Source organism: Lepidochelys olivacea (genome assembly GCF_965140295.1).
Source record: "Lepidochelys olivacea isolate rLepOli2 genome assembly, chromosome: 9".
Lineage (NCBI taxonomy): Eukaryota > Metazoa > Chordata > Testudines > Cheloniidae > Lepidochelys > Lepidochelys olivacea.
In genome coordinates, this window is record NC_140419.1 from 65,689,910 (window position 1) to 65,711,241 (window position 21,332).

Consider the following 21,332-nt stretch of genomic DNA (forward strand, 5'->3'; position numbering starts at 1 on the left):
GAGTGGGGGTCTCTCCCTGGCAGCCGCAGCCCTGGAGCTAGGGAAAGTCACCTCTTTCTCTGGCCGCTGCAGCCCTGCACATCCCATATTCCCCCCACCCCCTCTTCCCACCCCATTGCCCCCTCCCATCTGCATCTCACCTTACATGTGCATCTTCTCTGGGGTCCGGGCACCTAATTAGTGGAGCCATGCCTGCGCAGCTCCACTAATTAGGTGGGTGGCCCTTCATTCTTTTGTGTGTGGTCGCCCAGGCGTGCACCTTAGAAGGAACTATCCATGGACCTCCTGAATGGAGCTTGTGGACCACTGGTGGTCTGCAGACCACAGTTTGAGAACCTTTGCTACGTAATTTTGAATGAAATGTGTGTGCTTTGCAAAGGTTTACTGAGTTGTCTTCAGCTACAAGTTCTGATCAAATGAAGAAAACACTAGAGTCAAAAGCAAATACTGGAAAAACCTGGGATGTTATCTGTATTAAATGGTCTAGTTCTTAGGACAAGGCAGTGAGAGTCAAGACTTCTGGATTCTATTCCCAGCTCTGCCACAGATTCACATTAGCGCTTCAGACAAGTCACTGAACTTCTGTGTGTCTTATTTGACCATTTATAGAAGGGGGATAATATTTTCCAAGTTCACAAAAGAACTGTGTGATGTACAAGGGGAAAATGTGTTCCCTTGCTTGAATGTGGGAGTCCTGAAAAAGGTGCAGAACCACAGAATTTCTTCTTCACAGGGAGGACTGGCCACAAAGTGGTTGCGTAGGGGAACTCCACACCCTGTGTGTGCCATGGATGTGGCCAGTGGGTTCACAAACTATGCAGATTCACTGACCAAAACCCCAGCATAATGAGCTCTGGCCACTATTGGAGGAATAGATTCCCCCTGTGACAATCCTACCTGATATGATTTTGAGCAGAGATTGAAAATGTGATCCTTAGTTTTTGTAAAAAGCTTTGAGATAAAAGGTGCTGTAGAAGTGCAAAATATTATCCCGCATATCAACAATGGAAATGCTGCTAGTTGCAGCCTTAGGTTCTGGAGCAGACAGCAGGGAGAGAATCTTTATTATTCCCATACGAATGGAGATCAAGTGCTGGGAGTGACAAATTTAATCTTCAGTGGAAGGAGATGGTGCTGGTTATTTACAAAGCCTCTGCAATTGTGTGGGAGGCCAACAGGGAATTAAGCAAAATGTAAAAATCAACAAAAATACAAACAAATGGCAATCCCAGATGTAGAATTTATGCTCAGATTTTTCATGTTGAACAAAGTTAAAGCAGAGTGCCTTTTAGCATTGGTTACTGAAAACAGAAATGCTGACTCTAAGCAGCTTGATACATGAGACAAACCCGTTTTAATTTATTTCCTATCGTAAGTTGTTTCCCTTTAGGTTTTAGTTCTGGTAGCAGCAAAAAGCAAATGACACACAACCTGTTGGAAATTGAACTTCAGCCCGTTAAAATAATAAGAATAATAAAAAATGCAATAAAATGCCCCTTTAAAATGTCACTTTTTAAAAATGTCTGCTGTTTGTTTGAAAGTAACTAACATTTACGTAGGCATAATAGAAAGGGTCTGATCCTGCAAACTTCCTGAGAATCCCCTGGAAGCCAGTATCCATGTCCTAGCACATCCTACTCTGGTGATGAATACTTAGATTGTCTGCGTGTGTGTGAGTATATAAGTATTTACACCATGATATCTGATGGGACTTTGGAGTTAGTTTCTATGTACCACATGTGTGAGTAAGGATTGCAGGATCAGCTTCCAGAAAGAAAGAATCCTCAATTTCATAAGCCATTGTATTTTCTTCACACAGATCAAACTGATGGATTTCATTGTAGGGAAGAGTGTCGGATCCTTGGTCACTCAGATAGATGCTGGATGCCCCGGAACTCTGTCCCCAGTCGTGCAAAATCCCCCGAGCATGGAAGGAATGTCATGGCACTCTCTATAGAAGCTACCACTGTGGATACAGAGTCTTATGAAGACTGTAGTACAAAAAGAACTTTTGCAACGTTTGGCAAAGATGGGAGTGAACCCCTGGCCGACGAGCGTATCGTCAACCTGAAAGGCAAAAGAACAGTGGATCTGCCCATCTGCAGCCCAAAGGTAAATGGTGCAGTCCGTGAAGCGGGGAACGGCTGCGAAGCTGTGAGCCCGATCACGTCACCCCTTCATCTGAAGAGTCCCCTGTCTAGCAAACCTTCAGTCTCATACAACATAATGCACTGCCCGGTAAATCGCGACCTGGAGCAATTTGTAAACAATGGCCCTTCTCGGCCCACCGAAGCAGAGCCTAGAGGGGCAGACAGTGAAAATATAATGCATGAAATTAACCCACTTCTGCAAGAATGTAGAGAAAAAGACTCACCAGGAGTGAAGAGACTAAAAGACATAGTGCTCTAAATGGCACCATATAAAAAAGGAGAACCAACACTACTACAAGTGCATATTGTTTTTAATTGCTTACCAGTGGTTCACAAATTGCTGTATTTAAGAGCTTTCCCTAAATGTATTGTTTATAAATGAAGCTATCGTTAATGTGACAATCCCACTTGTTTCAGCAACCAGCAGGGGTGTTCAGTTGAAGCAAATTAGCTTGTTTTTCTTTTGTCACGGGGTGGGGGTGAAGGTGAGACCAGTTCAGTTATAAAGAAGTATTATGTATGGAGTATTTTCAATTTATGTATTTTTATATATCAAAACTCTCTATAATAAATTGCCATTCTTTGTAATGAATTGAATTGAAAACTCCTTATCCGGCCATCTTTAATAATCACCCTGATGTTTTTGTAGTCAATACAATTTAATGGCCATTTCTTGTGTACCACTGTTAAAAGAACAATTCAATGAGTTTTAATATTTGCCTAACACAAGGCTGTTTGTACTTTAAAATGTTGCTATTTTGCTGTGGACACCCCTGCATTAAGAATCCTTTTGCTATCACATGCCTATCTGTACTGTTACCGTATTTGATATTGCAAATTACTGTCTGTCTAGTGATGGCAAAAGGCTTTCAAGTTTAAAAAAACACGGATATATTTAAAACTTGGGGAAACTGCTACTTTTAAAGCCAATGTTAGGAGTGTTTTCCCCCCATCTTATCCTCCAGCACCCCATACATCCTATACTTGTTTTCACAGTGCTATAATAGATCATTGTGGAAAGTCATTTGGGGGATATTCTGCTGCCTAATTTGCAGTTGTCAGATGCAGCGGGCTGAACGTTTTGAGATCTTTTTTTTTTTTTTGTGTAATGTCAAGGCACTGCATGGAAAAGCTTCTCCGTAAGTTATTAGTTCCCAGGTTTAGATCTTCCCTGTTTCTAATCATCTCAAAGCGAGGGAATTGTATAACAGATCTAAATTAGCATCTTGGTTAGACACACACTTCCTGATTCAACATTCCCCCAGTCATGATTACACTAAGTACCTGCGTGAGTGTGTGTATCTCATCATGGGAGGGATTTTAGAGTGGTATTATTTCTGTTTATCCTGCATCATAAATAGGTATAGAGTAAGCAATAGAAGGATATACGTGTAGGGACAGACAGGTGAAATGTAACACCACTACTAATCAAATTAATGTGCCTTCCATATGGAGAAGAAAAAAGAGACATTATTTTTTCTCATAATTTTATGTGGTTACAAATTTGCACATATAAAATTGATTTTTAAAAGAAAAAAGACCATTTTAGCTACTTGAACAGCCATTTTGTAGAAAGGAGGGGAGCTGTAAAGATTTTCACAGCATTGTATATTCTCTGCTCTCCTGCACTACATAATAGTTCAGATTAGTTTTGAGTGGGGTGGGGTGGGGTGGAGGATGATGGTTTGTGAATTAGTAACCCTTTATTTGACAGACTTTTCTACCAAAAAGAATATTCATTAGAGCGTAACAGTTCATTATGAGGGAGGGAAAAATACAGATATTGCTAACATTTGCTCTGCCAATGAACTGAAAACAATGGTTTCTAGAGAAACAGACTTCCCAGTACTAATGTATCTTGATAACATTCTCATTACTTTGATTTATTTAAATTAAAAATGTCATCAGGAAAAGAGCCTCCAATTGTTATTGTCCTAGAAATCGAATAAGCTCCAGTCATTTCTTTTCTTTAGAGAAGGTGGATAAAATGGATATGATTGAGTTTTTAACTACTCCAATTGGTACATTACCAGTATGTCTTCTGGATCCAGGAGTTTGAAAATAATTTATCAAAAGGAACTTCTGATGAAATCACTAAAGTTTTCTTTATTGGTGTTGATTGCTACCTCATGCAGATGGAATCCCCTTAGTAGATGTGACTGCATCTGTCCCTCTAAAACTGAGCCATATTTCTTTTTTTCCTTTAATTTTGAAGTTTGATTCATTTTTAAATGGTATGTTCTTTTTATTCTAGTTTTTCATATCTGGGGTGCTGTTCTGCTGTCATTAAAATATATATTTTTTGCAAGTGGATGTATTATATGAGCAATAGAAGAAACAGGTTGGTTTTGGGGGAGTTTAAGTTACTGGACTGCCTGTAATATTAAGATGAGTGTTTGTTCATTATGATGTTACTGTATTTGTTAACTTCTGAGAGCTTTATTCAGTGAAAATTCATGTCCCTACTTACTGAGCCACAGAAGCTTGTTAGATATCTTTTTGTTAACTGCAGAAATTAATCCTCATCGATGGCAGAAAATTGTTTATAGAAGGATTTTGTGTGTGTGTGTGTGTGTGAGCAGTAACTCAGAATTAGTCTATAGTACTGTTCCCCCACCCTCCAACACATATATTCTTCACGCTCATATGGATAACCGATGGCAATCATGAAACTTTTGATATCAGGGGCCTCTACTTAGGATGCTCAAAGACTCTGGTTGCCTTAGGCTAGCTGACAAAATGAGTTGAAGTTTATATGAACCTTTTGCTGTCTCTTGGAGATCCCGCAAAAAAGTCTTGGGTTTCTTCAAACTCCTGAGTTTTACTGCTTGGATTTTGTTACAAAATCCAGGAAGCTCATTAGTTTTGTACCAAGTTCAGTGAAACTCTCCTTCCAAGAGTTACCTTGAGATTTTGAATTTTCACACCCCCAAATGTAAACAAACCCAGGTGGGGATGTGTGTGTTGCAAATGGGGTGAACTGAACTTATCCGATTGCTTGATGCAACCTCTTCTGACTTGAAACGGGTGGGTGTCATGCTGCATTAATGGCAGGTCATTTCCCTGAAATGAGCCATTCAAGTAACTTCACAAAAGGGAGCTGATGAGGAATAGCCAAAAGGCTTCCCTGAAGAGAGCCGAAGGCGTGACCCCTCACTGTGATAGGAGAGAGCCCCATTCCCCACCCCACAACTCCATGTCTGCAACAAGTAGGAAACTATTTAGCCAAAAAGGTCATGTTCAGATCAAGGTCATAGATCCACCTTCTCTCCCCAAACATACACACATAAGTATGACCCTACTTTAATGTAATCTGACTCTGTGGCTGAGCTCTGGCTAAATTCCAGCACTGACTAACATCATGATTCCTGCCTTGGGTTATCTTGATCCAGCTCCACTGAAGTCTCCCATTGGTTTTCCTGGGAGGTTGGATTGGGACTTAACTCCCCAAGCCAAATAATTTTCCCCAGAAGTGCTTGCACGTTATCTTCTATGGAACTGAGAGCAACAATCCATCAGGCAACACGGGAGAGGAGAGGATAGCCGATCAGTGTGGATTCTCCTCATCCACTACACTGTGCTGTGAAAATTGGACCATCCTGTTCCTTTCCCACAGCCCTCCTTCTCCCCATCCAAGGAATGACTAGGCGAGGGTCCCCTCTCACCTGACCTGGTGAATATAAAATGGACAGAAGAGTCCAGCTGTTGATTTCTACTGAACATGGGCCTCTGACTATTGAGCTGCCAGCACCAGCCTGGCACTGGGAGGAAAATAGATGCTAACTGAAAAGAAAAATAAAATATTTCTCTGATTTACCCATTAGAAACATTCCTTGCCACTAGAAATAAAAGCACAGCCCAGAAAATATGTGAAATATTTCTTTATTAAAAGGGAGTTTTAAGAGGTCAGTAAGCCCTACTGCCTCTAAGCAAACCATTTAAACAACAGTCTTTCCCATCCTGGCCTGTGCTGAAGCTTGGGATCTTGAGTGCCTAAGGCACCTCCATGACATATTGCTATCTCATGAGAAGAAGAACCAGGAGAGGGACTGGAAAAGGTTCATCGCCCACAGAGTTCTCTTCCAAATATTTCCTATTCCTACTTGCTTTCCCTCTCTCATTTGAAATCAGTTCAGAGCTTCTGGCTGAGCTGTAATATAATTTTTAAAGTAGCTAAATTAACCACATCAAAATGTGAATGACCCAGGATGGTTTTTTTGGACAAGATGTAATGAAGCTCTCTTTAGAATGTATATTGTTACCAAATTCGGCACAGGAGAATCGTTTGAATGTGATGTTCTCCCCCCCCCCCCAAATCTTTCGTTCAGGCAAACTTGCTCTGCCTACCTATTTACACAGGAAAGTAAGAATGGTGTAGTAGTTTATACCACATTTAACAAGAGCCTGATTTCCAGAGGTGCCAATCATCCACAACCCAAAATGAAACCAATACTGCATTGTGCATGCAGCACCTCTGGATTTCAGACCCCAAAGATACAGTCCATGAGTAAATTCATGACATGCTCTGCTCAAAGTGTAATATTTACCTACTTGATAGAATCTCTTTAGAAAATCCTTTCACAAGTGGAATTTTCTTTTCCTTACATTGAAATCTTGCAGCACTGGTTTTATTTTTATGCTGATATATACAAGGGGGAATGTGGGAGGGAAGGGTTACGGGAGGGTGGATTGATGGTTTAAAAAATAATCCATAAGCACTTAATGCATTGTCCTGATGAAGTTGTTGCGGTTATCCCTGTTTTATTGTGAAGCTGGAGATGGCCTGTGGATCACATATTGTGCAGAAGTGAATTACTTTTTTTTCAAATAGGAAACAAGTTGCTTTTGTGAAGAACACACTGTCTGATTAATATGTTGAAATTACTCTGGGGGAAAAAAAAACTAATGACGAATAGAAACACATTTGTCTGTCATTGGGGGAAATGGATGATCTTGTTGCTACAGCTGCTTTTGCCGCTACAGATAATCTTTTATCCAACTTACGAGGTGCATTTAACCTTACCAGAAGAACCCAGCTAACTCTGTTGCAAGCCTTGGTGAAATGGATTCTTTACTGGCATCAGCTGATGTTCAGCTGATATGAGCTGGGATATAATCTTTAGTGACAAGAGCTGACCGAGTGCAAGCTAGTTTTCAGCAACAAATACCTCCTTGCACTATTCAAATGCTAAGGTATTGGTTGCAGAAGATCTTAAGTCTTAGAGCTACAAGCTTCTGTAGCCTGCTGACCAGCCTGATGACACCATAATTGCCCGCGAAAGCAAGGCGGATTTCAGTGGGACTTAAGTACAGTACGATTCATCAAGGTGTCTCTGTTGCTGATTATATGAAGAATAAATAGTTGTATATGCTGATATGTATGTTATGTACATTTTCACAGTGATGGAATCATTGTAAACAAAAATATGGAAAAAAAATCACCATTCTGTCTATTTTATGAAGATGATAAAGCAGCTTTATTAAATTATTACAGTTCTGTTTCAAAATGGTGTACCTGCCACATTGTTTCTCTCATCTGATGAGACCTTTGTTTTCCACTTCAATGTGATTTCTCCCCTCCCCCCCATTTTAGTATTAAAGGCAATTATTGAATAAAATGGAAAATAAGTGTTTGGTTAAATATGACTAAGAGGGTTTGCTTGTGATTACCTCAGCTTGTTGGCCTGGCAGAAACCAATGCAGACAGAGCTATTCACATGGTCTTTTCTTAACCCTGTAGAAATTCAGCTGGTGCTAAAATGGATACTGTAATATCCAGAGGCAACTGCCCAGTTTTAACATAGCAGCCTTATTTTGAAATGTTTTAAATCTCAGATCTATAATAGGTTCACGGGAGGGTGAAATTCACTGTAAATGCATTGGGACCACTTAAGCCCCTCTCTTCCATTTAAATTCCACTTACAGCCCATGTGGAGGGCTTAAACGTGAACTGCAAAGGAAGGGAAAAAAGTGGGTGTTCGCCCCCTTTCCTTCTTCATTGTTTGTAAAGAAGGCCTATAAAATGTTTCATCCACGTGCTTTCTACCACAGGAATATGAGGGAAAGCACGTCTTGCCTTTCCAGGTGTTGCAGGAGGTCTCTTTGGAGGACCTAGAGAATTGGTTAGGGAACTTTCTCTGCCCTTAATTCATTATCCTTCTGCAGTTCTTGCACTGGGGTGAATTTCACCCATAAGGGGGTGTTATATTAGTCTTCTTCCATTAACTGGATCTTTACTCATTTTAGCTAAAACACATGATCTCGAAGTTTTGATGAAAGACTAAACAAACCTAAATATCCTGCAGAAAAATAATTATCCAGTGGGGTCTGTTTGGGGAGTTCCTTTTAGAAACAGGTAAGGAAATGGAGTGGCTGATGGTGATGATGGGAATAATAGTTTAAAAACAGATTTATGTTTGCTGTCTTTATCTTTAAAGCAATGGTGAAGATTACAGCAGTATGATACAATATTGAAGGTTCCTCTAGGATTATCCGTTAAAAACTGCCAGATTCTGAGATTTAACACTGGAGCGATGTAACAGCCTATACTGGCCCTTTAACAATAGAGGGGGCCAGACGACCTCGTTCCAGGAAGATGGAATGAACAAAGGCTCAGAGGATGGCCTTGTAGCAGAAGATAGGAAGTAGTGCCAGAGAATTAGTAGTTGGATGGGGAAAAAATCCAGGACGCTGTCCGTTTAAGGCCCAGATCAGGAGCCCTGGAATGTAAGGTGGGGTCAGACCACTTGAGAGGTGCACTCTGGAGGAAGGTAGTTTACAGATAATCACTTCCCTTGGAACAGGAGAAGTGCCAGTAGCAGAAAGAAGCTAGAGCCAGAAGGCTGAGCTAGAAATGGCTAGGAGTGGGGAGCCTGCGAAGAACAGATGCTGGCAGGAGAAGAACTCCATGTGAGTGGACGAAGAACCAGAGATAAATGTGAGCTCTGGCGTTGCAATGCGGAACTTTATTTTTGAGACCTTAAGGACTATGTGGGACTGATTGTGGTCATGAAACCAGCCTTGAGCGGAGTGTGGTTCTACTCATAAGAGAGACTATGTAGAGCTCATTAGGGGACCTGAAGAGGGAGAAGAGAGGCAGGGTGCTGCAGGGGGATCTCTGGCCATGAAGGGGCACTCAGTAAGTGGCAGCCCTGTTACAAGCCAGAGGAGAAAATCCCTCTACACTGCAATGTATGGAAGAAAAAAAATCTGTGCTTCGCTGCAGATCCTGTATTCCTTGAACACTCAGTACTCCCATGTCCTTTTAGAGAGCTGTGAGTGAGCAAAGGATGCAGGGTTGAGCCCTTGGTGGGTTTTTAGTTCTGAAGATCCATTGTGGCTGAATTCACTGTACTGTGGAGGACCTGCACAAAATTGTTTGCACCACTTTAACCCCACATTAAGTACTTCCGTGGTGGGTCAGGCTTGGCATGGCTCTTTGTACGGAGGTAAGGGTCTGCATTTGTGTAATAACCTTTTACCATGAGGATAGATTGTAGCAGATTAATTTTTAGCATTGTGTTCTGCAGGCTATTCATTTCCATTAGAAATCTGCTAAGGAGAGTAATGGCAAAAGAAAAGCATCTTTGGTTCAGCCTGTAGCACAGGGCTCTGGGGGCCAGATTTTCAAAGAGCTCAGTGTGTTGGATGCACATTGGTGCCGAAACCTTGAAAATCTGACCATAAGAATCACAATAGGAGCAGCTGGGGCCGAGCACTTTTATCTATTTCTTATTATTATTTGAACTAGGGGAGTGCTTAGGAGCCCCAATTGGGGATCAAGTCCCCATTGTGCCAAGCACGGTACAGACAAGTAACAAAGAAGACAGCCTCTGCTCCAGTCTAGCCGTCAGGCAGGGCCCAGTGAGTGGATAAAAGAGAGACAAACAGGAGGGCGGGAGGAAGAGGAAATGTGAACATGAGCAGAGCAATGGAAGTGACAGGTATTGAAAATCTGACCCATTTTTAGGGGCCTACAGGGAAGCCAGGCTCCTCTGAAAATCTCACCTCATCTGTAGGGGCTGAGCATATGGAAACTTGGCCCCACAGAGTTGTGTTGATCTGTGCTAAGCCTAAGCAGAGTTGGACTGATAGAGTGAAATTTGCCCTAGTACAGAGGGTCCATAGGAGGCATCCCATAAAGCCCTGGGCCCTTAGAATTAAATTCATGCCAGCATAGGGAACCATGCACCATACAGCCAAATATTATCTTTAATGTGTGACTTAAGTGGTGTGGAGGTGGTTGTGTGAATCCCTTGCAGTGTGCTTTAACTCCCCATACTGGCTGGTGGTAGCCATAGTGGGAGCATGGGTGTAGGCAAGGCACAGGATTTGTCCTGCAGCGTGGTCTGTCTCTGCTCAGAACGGGTCTAAACACAGTGGTAAGAATGCAAGTGGTGTGCACGCCCTGATTATACTAGTGCTCCCAGTGTTGCTATCACCAGTGGGGCTGCACCGGTGATGGTGTGACTGTGGGAAATTTCCCAGGAAAGGCGGGTGCAGATGAGGCCACAGAGGCTTTCAAGTCATGGGCGTGATTCTTTTGCTCACAGATTTTCATGTAAATGGGTGATAAAAACATGCGTATTAAAGTGAGTACATTGCTCTCCGGACAAGCAACTCCAGTGTGATTCACCAAACCAGCAATGCCTCATCCTTCGTTGGGCCACCCGAGGTGGGAATGATGCAGAGGTGGCTCTCACCATGGGGGATGGGAGAGGGGAGGGGAGCATCTCAGGATGATTTTAGGAGAAGCATTGATCAGGCCTATAGGAAGATCTCACCAGCTCTCCACAGGTAGTGGGTCTGGATGGCAGCCTGCAAACAGGCAGCTTCTTGGGGCTTTGGGAGAAATTAGGAGAGCCAGGAACAATGACTCTTAACTAGCAGTAGTTTAAATGGGAGGGGACTGGCAGCAACCTCCTTGCTGCAGCCCTGGGGAGCCTGCTATAGGGGCTGTGGAGCAGCTGGGTCCTCACTGATTAGTGTCACTTGCCAGGGCACTCTGCTGCTTCATGCTGCAGGCTACCTAGTGCAGGAATTGGCTACTGCTTGGTGGCTCATCTTCCCAAGACACATGCCAGCGCACGTCCCTTCAGAGGGCAGAGCAGAGCTAAGAATGGCTTAAACCTTCCTTTGTTTTTTGGAGCGCTGTTCCTGAGGGTAGGTGATTTCATGGGATTGCTTTAGCAAATTCTTTCCAGTGTTTGCCTTCTCTGCAAAACCAGTGGGAAAAACGCCTTCTGCAATCTCATGGTGGGAAACACACATCCTGTGGGAGTGTATTTGAGCTTAACCCATTCAGTGCTACTGACCTTTCCAGATATGTCCAGCTAGAACAAACCTGCTGAGCTGTGAATGTCCCAGGTATGTTTCTATATAACCCAAGTGCACTGATAATTGGTGGTGGTTATCATTCACTTAGCTTGCTGATGGCCAGGTTTCAACAGAGCTCCCAGTTGGGTCCCTGAAACCTGGCTCTAGTTGTGGGTCATTGGCAAATTGCATGAGATTCACATCGCGCAGAGCGCCAACACAAGGGTGAAGGTCTTGTGTTGATCCTCTACTTAGGGATGAATTTCACTCTATGGTCCCAGTCCAATTGCCATTGGATTCCATGCAAGGACTTACATTGACTTCAGTGGGAATTGGATCAGGGCATGATTTAATAAAACTGTCCTAACCCGTCAGTGCATTTCACATGCTGCAAGGCTCCTGGTTACAGCCAGCTGAGAGCCATTTGAAATGTCAGTGCTATGATATCTCCCCCTCCTGCTGTGCTAGACAGCTGTCAGTATACTGTGTCTCCTCCGGCATACCCCAAAGAACTGAGCATCTTAAGGCCACTGCGTGTTTAGACAATAAATGTTTGTATTGAAGTTTGCATAAATAACAGACCCAGAAAAGGGCTTTGGCTGATGGAGGCGAGAGAGGATGATTTATAGCAGCCCACCGATAAGGAAGGGATTTCTTTTCAGAAATTATGCTGTCCCTGAATAATGCACTAAATTCTATTCTTCTCAAGGCCTCCTTCCATATTAACAGTGAGGGCCAGATCCTCAGCTGATGTGAAACCACTGAAGTCGGAGAAGCTATGCCAATCTTCACTAGGTGGGGATCTAGCTCACAGCTTTTAATGGGGCCATGATCTACGCTATGTGTATGGAACACAGCTGTGACTTACTGGTCCGCAAGCAGACACATTTGATATTTACTGTAAGTTCTTTATATTTCTTTCATATTTTCAATTACAGTTCCAAATATATCAGAATTATACAGAGCATCTTGTCACTGGTAAAACTACAAAGGGGACTGCTAATGGGATGGCACCTTTCACCTTGGCTTGCCCAGGCTGCTGCTGACTTGAAGCTGCTGCTATCTGAGGGCTGTATAGTGGCTTATGTGAAACGAGATGGTGCGCTTCAGCTTGTTTCCCAGGAAGCAGCTGTGCGCGTCAGCAAACCACCCTCACATCTGGCCCCTTCATTCACAGTCTAAGTGGAGGCCAAGGATAGAATGGGCTGTGGAGACTGCCTCCCTCTAGGCCGTATTGGAGGCATGCTGATGGGGCAGTGCATGAATCTTGCAGCGTCACTGGTTGCCCTGGAGGCAGTGCGCTCATGTGCTGTGCCCACTTTGCTCAGTCTGTGCAGGTGCCAAGAGACACCATGGGCTCCCTCAGGGAAATCCCCTGCCCTAGGCGGTCCCCTAGGCTTGCACAACAGGGGCCAGAGGAGGGAGGAGGCTTAGCCATGGTGTTCCCCTGCACAACACCCCTATGGAAGGGGCCACAAGTTAGGGCACTCTTCAGACTGCTCTAACCTCTTTCCAGGGCTGGCCCAGTCCCTGCAAACCCCACCGTTAGGGGAAGGTGAAAGCTTCTCTTTGTCCCTGCCACAGTTCACAGGGTTCACAGAGAACACTCATTTCTGTTTCTTCTGAATATTATTTTTTATGTTATGTGTCTTCCATTTGAAGTTAAACTGGAATATCTAAATGCAGCCAAATTGGATTAGCAGGCAATGAATTATCATATACGTTGACTATTAAATTCACAAAGAGAAGAACAAACAACCTGGAGGGATCAAAGGCCTGAAAGTATAATGTAAAAAAAACCCTGTCTGGTTGAAACACTGTCTCTCCACACAAGGAGACAGAATCACAGGAAGAGAAGAGGGGTGGGAGATGGGAATGACAAGGGACCCAATCCTGCATTCCTGGCAGCCCATTGACATCTTTGGTTTCCCTGCTGGGATTTGGGTGTTTTGGGAGGACTGGGAATCCAGCATTGGGCTCCAAGCATGACTTCTTATCTGCCATTTGTCTGTAATGGTGGGGTAGATGTGCTTAGCTCTCACACAATAAATAGACAGTCTTTGCACTCAGAGGATATTCCCTCACTGAAATTGTCCTCCCCATAATCCCATCAAGGCAGTGAGGGGTTGTCACCATCCCCACTCCCTAGGAGACCTGCTCACAGGAAGCCATGGCCCTCTAGGTGGAGGGTCTGTAACTCTGTATATGTGCCTTGGTTCCCTGGTAGTCTGATTCTCTTGGTTCAGTTGGTGTCCCAATATGTGCGGGGATGAGGGTCACAAACAAGGGAAGGAAACTCCCCATTTTCAGAAGGGGTTCACAAGCTTTGGGGGGTCAGCGTGGTCATCTTGTGGATGAATGGGAAGTGAGAAACTCAATTACAGGGGAGCAGCATGTCTTAACAACAAAAACTATAGGGCCAATCTTCTTTTCAGTCATACACACCTGCATAACTAGCCACCTCAGACACTTCTGGGACATTGCAAACTAACAAAGCAGTCTCAGGCTGATTGGGGAGCATCCAGCCAGCAAAGAAATTGAATTATTATCACAGGAGATACATTCTAAAATGGTCGGAGTGCACCGCATTCATTATGCACTGCGGGGGAACAGGGAGATAGCTAGAGACTAGGGTCATGAGTTATTAATCCACATTAGGGAGACTGTTGTTGGTATATTGCACGTATGTATGTGGTCAGAACTTTTGTTCATCCACACTGTTAACTCCATAGACTTGTAATTTGTACAGTCAGTTCAGCCTTTGTGTCCAGGACTCCCCTCTGAAAGGCCACTCTCCACAGACTAGGTATGAGGTGAGTAGTAGCAGGACAACCTTGTCTGTGTGCCTGTATCCTGACACTACTTCATCAGCGTGCCCACAGATCTAACCTTACAGATGAGCAAGAGCTTCTGTCTCCACAGTTGTAACATTACTTTCTGCCTTATAATTCAGAACCATAACACAGAAGAACCCCAAAACAGAAAGAGAGTGAGAGCGGGCTGTTCCCTAAAAGGCATAATTAGAGGCATAACTCACCCCACCTCCCTAAAAGGCATAACTCACTCACCCCACCTTACTCTAGGCTGGCTGGCTGCAAACTGACTGACAGCATCTGTTTGCCGGCCAAGCCCAGATCACATGCTTCAATGTAGAGGCCCCCTAAGCTGCAAGCAGGAGCAGGAACTCCCCTGAAAATTAAAGTGACATTTTTAGTGTAATTTTTACACCATTTTCAATACACCATCCTCTGTACCTTATGCAGTATTTACACCTGTGCAAAGTGGGTGTTAAGCTAGCATCAGGTCCACTGCCAGGTGGTGGAGTTAACCTGGATCTGCACTGCTTTGCAGCCTATTCTGTACACAAAGTTGCAGCAGTTTAACTACTGATTTTCAGCTGATTTAGTTAAACCTGAAAAGAAAAGGAGTACTTGTGGCACCTTCAAGACTAACCAATTTATTTGAGCATAAGCTTTCGTGAGCTACAGCTCACTTCATCGGATGCTCACGAAAGCTTATGCTCAAATAAATTGGTTAGTCTCTAAGGTGCCAAGAATCCTCCTTTTCTTTTTGCGAATACAGACTAACCCGGCTGCTACTCTGAAACTAGTTAAACCTGGTGCACCTTTGAGTGTGGAAATGCTACACTGATATAACCGTGGCATATGTTCGCGTAGCTTGCCACCCGAGCAGCAAACTAAGCCAATATAACCAGATTTAAACACAGGGGTTTCTGCTGGTTTAATTACATTGGTTTTGAAAGTGATGTAGTTAAATTGGTGCAACTTCTGTATGTTGGCAAGCCCTGACAGAGAGCAGAATTTGAATCTAATTTACTAGGAACTGGACTCAGACCCCCAATTCATTTTACGTGGGTTTCCAAATAGTCATCAGAGCGAGAAACACAGCCAACCACACAATTATAGAACTCCCCCCTGCTACTTCACTTCACATTGCATGTGTTTCCCTATTTCATTTTAACCCTACAGTGGTAAGCGACAAAAAATGGGTTGGAGGAGAGGTGTGACTGGAGTGGGACATGTATGTACAGGTTGTATATATAGACTCTATGTACATGAGGTGACTGACTGGAGGCTGGGGCTCGTTCTCCTAGAATACATTAAATGGTTAACGTTCCGAGGCTGCAGCATAATCAGTCATTGCAACCTGTATTTTTACAGCACAATTGTGAAAAATCCTCTCACAGTGCTTTACATTAATACAGATGAAAAATAGAGACATATGGCAAACAATATTAACCCCATCACCTATCAAGCTTAAAAGCTTTTCCTGAGAAAAATGTCTCAAGATTGCTGTTAAGTAATGGCAGAATGGGCTTAGATCTCTTAGGAAAGATCATTGCCCAACGTTAACTGCAAAAAGCATGAGCTCCAGCATATTTTTTTGAATGCCCAACACTACTTCTAAACTCTCCTTTTGGCTCTCGAGGGGTGAGCTAAGACATATGGCATGAGAAGGTCAAAGTCGTGCACGAGACCAATTCTTCACAAAGGCTTAGAAGTCAACAGAAGAATTTTAAACTCAACCTGGCACTTTATGGGAAGCCGGCGCAGCCTCTGAAAGCTCAGGAGTGACACGATCCAAACAGCAGCCTTGGCAGCAGCCACTCTACATTGGCTGAAGGTGATGGATTGTCTTCCAAGGCCCAGATAAAAAAGAATAGCTATAATAAAGCCACAGAGAAACAAACAGAGGCACCAGGGTTTCCAAATTCCAGGGCGGTAGGGATGGGGGTTGCCTGGCAACCTGTCAGATACCGCAGAGCTCTGCCTTCCTTGGCAGCTGCTTGTCAGTCACAAAATTGAGGCCCATTCAGAAATGAAAAGTGAAGCCATCTGAAGCAGGGGTGTCCTTTGGCTTTCTGCTCCCAGCCCCTCTGGACCACGTGACCACTTCATTGGCCTTTCCTCCTTGTACGCTTCAGACCACTGCCCCTTCTGCAACTTAAGGGCCACTGCTGTGCATTCACTATAGACTCACACCCCTGCCTCATACCATCCAATGGCTCCATCTCTGCCCCTTGCCCACTAACCATTCACAGCTCCCTCTACTGTCCACTCTGCCTGACCCCTTGGCCCTTTCCTCTCACTAGGACTATACACACATTCATCCAGCTCTGTGCCTTCCTGCTGGCTGGATAGATGCCCCTTCTCCCTCACTCTGGCTGCAAACTTGCCCTTTCCTCTTACTATGGCCAAGCCTTCAGCCACATCCCTTCACTCTTGCTGCCCCCCGTCCTCTCCCACCTGGCAGTTGTCACTCCAGCCTTTCCCCCTTCACCATGTGTTGATCTGTTATTTTCCCCCGCTACCCAGAATGCACCGGTTCACAGACAGACTCCTGAGCTGAAGTAGTATGTCATTTATTCGCTGCTTTAGTGAGTCATCAGTCCACCGCAACAGGGTTAAATGCAAGCGCCCGCCCACATTCTGGTGCTCACTTTGAATACGGTGTTACAAAGTTATTCATTAGATATTGTATCACCCCTTTTCTGCCTAAGGCTACGATTAGTTTGCTAACTCAGTTATTTACCTGATTGGGCTGCTGACTCAGTTGTTCACCTGATCAGGTTGCTGGCTCAGCTTTTTACCTGGCTGTTCTCTTTCCTTGCCAGACAAGCAGTATCTTTTCACATGTCCCAACACCTACAATATACATCCTACATATTCCATCCTACACTATGACCTACACCACCTATCCCTGCCCTCCTGCCCTTTCCATGGCTCATCCAATCTGCCTCCGTCCCTTTCCCTCTTCACTGTGTTCACCCCCTGCTTGTTCCTCTTTTGTTATGGCTGCCCTGTTCCTCCCACTGTAGCTTCCCTATTGCTCCATGCAGCTGGCCCTGGCCCTGTTTTGCTTGTGGGCCCACTTAGCTGTATTGTTTGGTGTATTTTGTAATCTATTTTTTACTGGTGACAGGCTTTTCAAGCATATGTCCCCATCAAATTAGGCCCATTCAGCAGTTGCAACATTAGACACAGGTGCTGATGGTAGTGGCTGCAAACGAGCCAACAGGGCAGCTAGTCATACAGCACGCATGCAGCGTGGCGACCAGGCAAAGAGTTTGGGTCCATGAGGAGCTGGGTAGACAAGAGCAATTATACTGACCTTGTGGCAAAGAGCTTCTCCTCAGTGAAGTAAAACAGACAAGAGCAGCAGCACCCGATCTGCTTTCACTCAGGCTGGGGACTGGTTCTGCCACCTTGTACTAAGGAGTAAACATCCCTTCCCAGCTCCTTTCCACACTCTGCTCTCTGGGTTACATTCTGGGCAGCAGTAGTTATTAACCTGTCTTCATTCTGCTCCTTCTGTGTATACTATGAAGAGACCAGACAGACAGAGAGGGGAGCTGTTTTACCTGGCAAGACATTTCTGCATAGAAGAAAAAATAACAAATGACTTTATCCTGGTTCTTTTTCTACCAGTAGAGAGATTCTTACACACAAACACACACACGAAATACAAGGGCTGTTGTTCACCAACTTGATTCCCTGTAAAATTAATATTACCCAGTCCCTTCTGAGAAGTTTATTTGAACTCATAGGGTGAACAGTGGAAAACCTCCCACTGCTTTCAGTGAGGCCAGGGTTTCACCACAGAGCTCTTGATCCCACAGTTCCTGGAGGGGACCAATATGTATTTTATGGAGAACTTATTAAAGTGAGGACTTCTGAGTAGCGGGTCATTCTCTACTTCAGGGGTGGCCAACCTGTGGCTCCGGAGCCGCACGCGGCTCTTCAGAAGTTAGTATGCGGCTCCTTGCATAGGTGCTATAGGTGTCAACTTTCCACTGCTCAACCCAGGCCCTGCCCCCACTCCACCCCTTACCCCAAGGCTCCCGTCCCTTCCCACCTCCTCCCCTGAGCCTTCTGCACCCTTCTTCCTCCCTCCTCCACCCCAGAGCCTCCTGTACACTGTAAAGCAGCTGATCGCAGTGGGCAGGAGGCACAGGGAGGGAGGGGGAGGCACTGATCGGCAGGGCTGCCGGTGGGCAGGCCGTGCTGGGGGTGGGAGTGGGGGAGCTGATGGGGGCTGCTGACATATTACTTTTGTGGCTCTTTGGCAATGTACATTGGTAAATTTTGGCTCCTTCTCAGGCTCAGGTTGGCCACCCCTGCTCTAGTTCTCTGCTGTAGCACATGGTGTCAGCTGTCTCTCTGCGTACACACACATTTGCTTACCTGCAATTGTCCATTAATACAAGGTCTGGCATCTCCTAGTTTAAATTTAGGAGTCTCCCTGTCCAAGCTTCCAGTACTACCCAGATCTACCTCTAAATTTCCGCAACAAACATGTATGTTCATTCATCAGCCATAGCCACTATGATCCCCAAACTGTACCGTCCACAGATCAGCAGTGTATCACTTAATTGCTCAATGGCTAATCAACTGTGGTAATACAGTAATTCTATGTTTGCTTGGCTTGAAATGCTCCTGCTGAGATTTTCCTCCTCTCTTGCAGCTCTGACTGAATCTTCTTGCCTCCTGTAATTTCCACTCTCTATCTGCATGAAGTTCAAGCAGTTGTCTTTCCTTTCAAAGCAGGGCACAGCTTCACTTCTACCTGCATCTCATCTAAAACTCTTCATGAGGAGGTGACATGACTATGCTGCCTCCATCTGATGTCCAAGGTAGGTCCTCCAATTTTACAGCTGGATTTGACAGTATGCGTCTATCTCATATGCAAGTGGGATGAAGATAGAATGGGATGAAGGTCCCTTGGAATCCTTAACTGACTGTATAGAGTTCTGCTTACCAGTTGCACTGGAGTTAATATGAACCAGTGTTGTGGGGGTCTTCAGTATCAATATGGACAGTGATTCTTCTGAATTAGCTCAGTATTTCATAACCACAATAATAAGCCACAATTACCTTTGTCATGGAGCGACCACCACCTCCTGTTTTACAATGCACGTGTCCCACTGAGACACAAGATGTATTCAACTATCCTGCCATTAAAGACTAATAGAACCAGATGATTCTGTGCTTCCCACAGGGCACTGTACTGGTAGTCTGATAGGACAGAATAGCAGTCTTTCGACAATGACTATCAGGAGGGTCGGGGTGCTAACTGCCCTTTGCATATTCTCCATCCTTATGCATCTCCTTGGTATGAAAATGGCCTGCAACAGAGAAAATGGGAAGAAGACTAGAGCCTTGCCCCTCATGGGGTAGTTGAAATCACTGTAGGTGCTTTAGCTAACAGCCCCCTGACTTAAATCTGCGGGGGCTGAAATAGAGCATTTTCAGGGAGGGGTCCTCAGCTCTGGAACTTGCTTCTCCCATTGGTCCACATTTTCCCTGTTGCAGAATGCTGTGTCCATCTACATGCATAACAGTGAGTGATGGCTCCTGGTGAGCATCCTCTAGCTGGAATGCAACCCACTCATTATCACTAACTTACAAACACACTTTTTGGCTCTTCATAGGATTTTGTTTTTCCAGTGGGCCCCATGACCCCTGAGCTCCCCAGGCTTTGGGCCAGCTGCTTTGTAATGAATGGCACCTGACCAAGATGCCACCCTGTCATACAGGCCAACAGCTGAGTGGAATCCGATTATAAGAAACCGTTTGCCCTCTGCACTGTGACCCTCACCTTGAGAAAAAAGCCTGTTTGGGGCCAAAGCATTTTGCTGATGCACTGTTTGCTGAAGGAAATAAACTCTCCAAAATGTACGTGCTCAACTGGAGTTTCTCTAATTCACATTTTCTGCTGTTTACTACACCAACGTTTTTTTCTGTGGGCTCAGATTCTAAGGCTGGAAGGGAATTTGCTACTTCCCTTCAGCCCCAGTAATAATTATAACAGTTAATGTAATACAGCCACTGACGCCCCTGTGGGGCTGACTCATTTGTGCCTGAGCGCTGCCCGACTCTCTCTGCATAGTCATGTGAAATTTATGATAATCCAGTCTCGCTTGCAACAGTGACTCCAGAACACCCCTTCCAGATCTTCTGTTTGAAGCATTGATTTTTGCCTCCAATTACCTTAGCAAAAAGAGCCCACCTCTTCAGAAAATAGCCAGTGGAGGTCAAAAAAGAGTCATCATTTGAGTGACTCAGAGTCCAGGGACCTTCCTGCTAGGGGATGGAGGAGAAGCAGCTGTGAAATTTGCGAGAGTTAGATGGGGCGCTCTAAGGGGCTAGAGAGCTCAGCCAGATCTCTCAGCTCATACTCTGTAAACTCCAGTCCCTGCTGCTGTTATTGGGGACCAAAGACTCTGTGAGGACTTTGAGGAAAAGGCCAGGCCAGAGACCAAGGGAGGAGAGACCCTTATGAGGTCAGAGAGACTGCTGGTCGTGCCCACCTCCGAAGGAGCTGGGTCCCTCCCCTCAGCCAAGAGGACAAGCTGTGAGTAGATGTGGGTAACCCTGCCATGGATTAGAGTAGGCTCATCCTTACAGAGACCCAGTGTTTCCAGAGAGATCTCCATCCTACCCCTGCTTGGTGCACCCTCTCCCCTTTGCCATCCTTGGGTTCCATCGCCCTTGGCAACAGGATCCGCCCTCTATAAGTTTGCCAGGATGTGCGCACTTCAGACTGATGGTTTAGCAGTCCAGTAATCATAGCTAACACCGAGCCAATGGTGGGGAGTTAGCCCTAGGAAAGGGGTGGAACCATTTCATGGCAGTGTTGGATGAGGAGAGGCTGGCTATGTAACAGGAGCCACTAGAGTCAGTCAATACTGAACTTTTGTAGCCCTCACTCATGGCATGTCACTGGGACCACTGGCTAAAGATCACTGGCTTGCCTGGCACTCCTGTGTGTCACACACTTACCGCAGATTGTGGGCTTTTATTCTACTGGCTTATTTGCCAGCCTTTTTACAGCTCTCTAAGTTTC

General features: G+C 44.8%; 1 protein-coding gene across 3 annotated transcripts in view; it reads left to right on the forward strand.

Annotated features, from left to right (window-relative positions):
* The window catches only part of PCDH19 (protocadherin 19), a 112,580-nt gene extending 104,923 nt beyond the window's left edge, over positions 1–7,657 (forward strand). For 2 of the 3 annotated variants that reach the window (XM_084639364.1, XM_084639365.1), the window contains exon 5: positions 1,820–7,657. In XM_084639364.1, coding sequence (XP_084495490.1) covers positions 1,820–2,409 — 590 coding nt within the window. In that variant the 3' untranslated portion in view covers positions 2,410–7,657. The remainder of the gene's footprint in view (positions 1–1,819) is intronic. The other variant, XM_084639366.1, reaches the window with a different exon arrangement.
* The last annotated feature ends 13,675 nt before the right edge of the window (positions 7,658–21,332 follow it).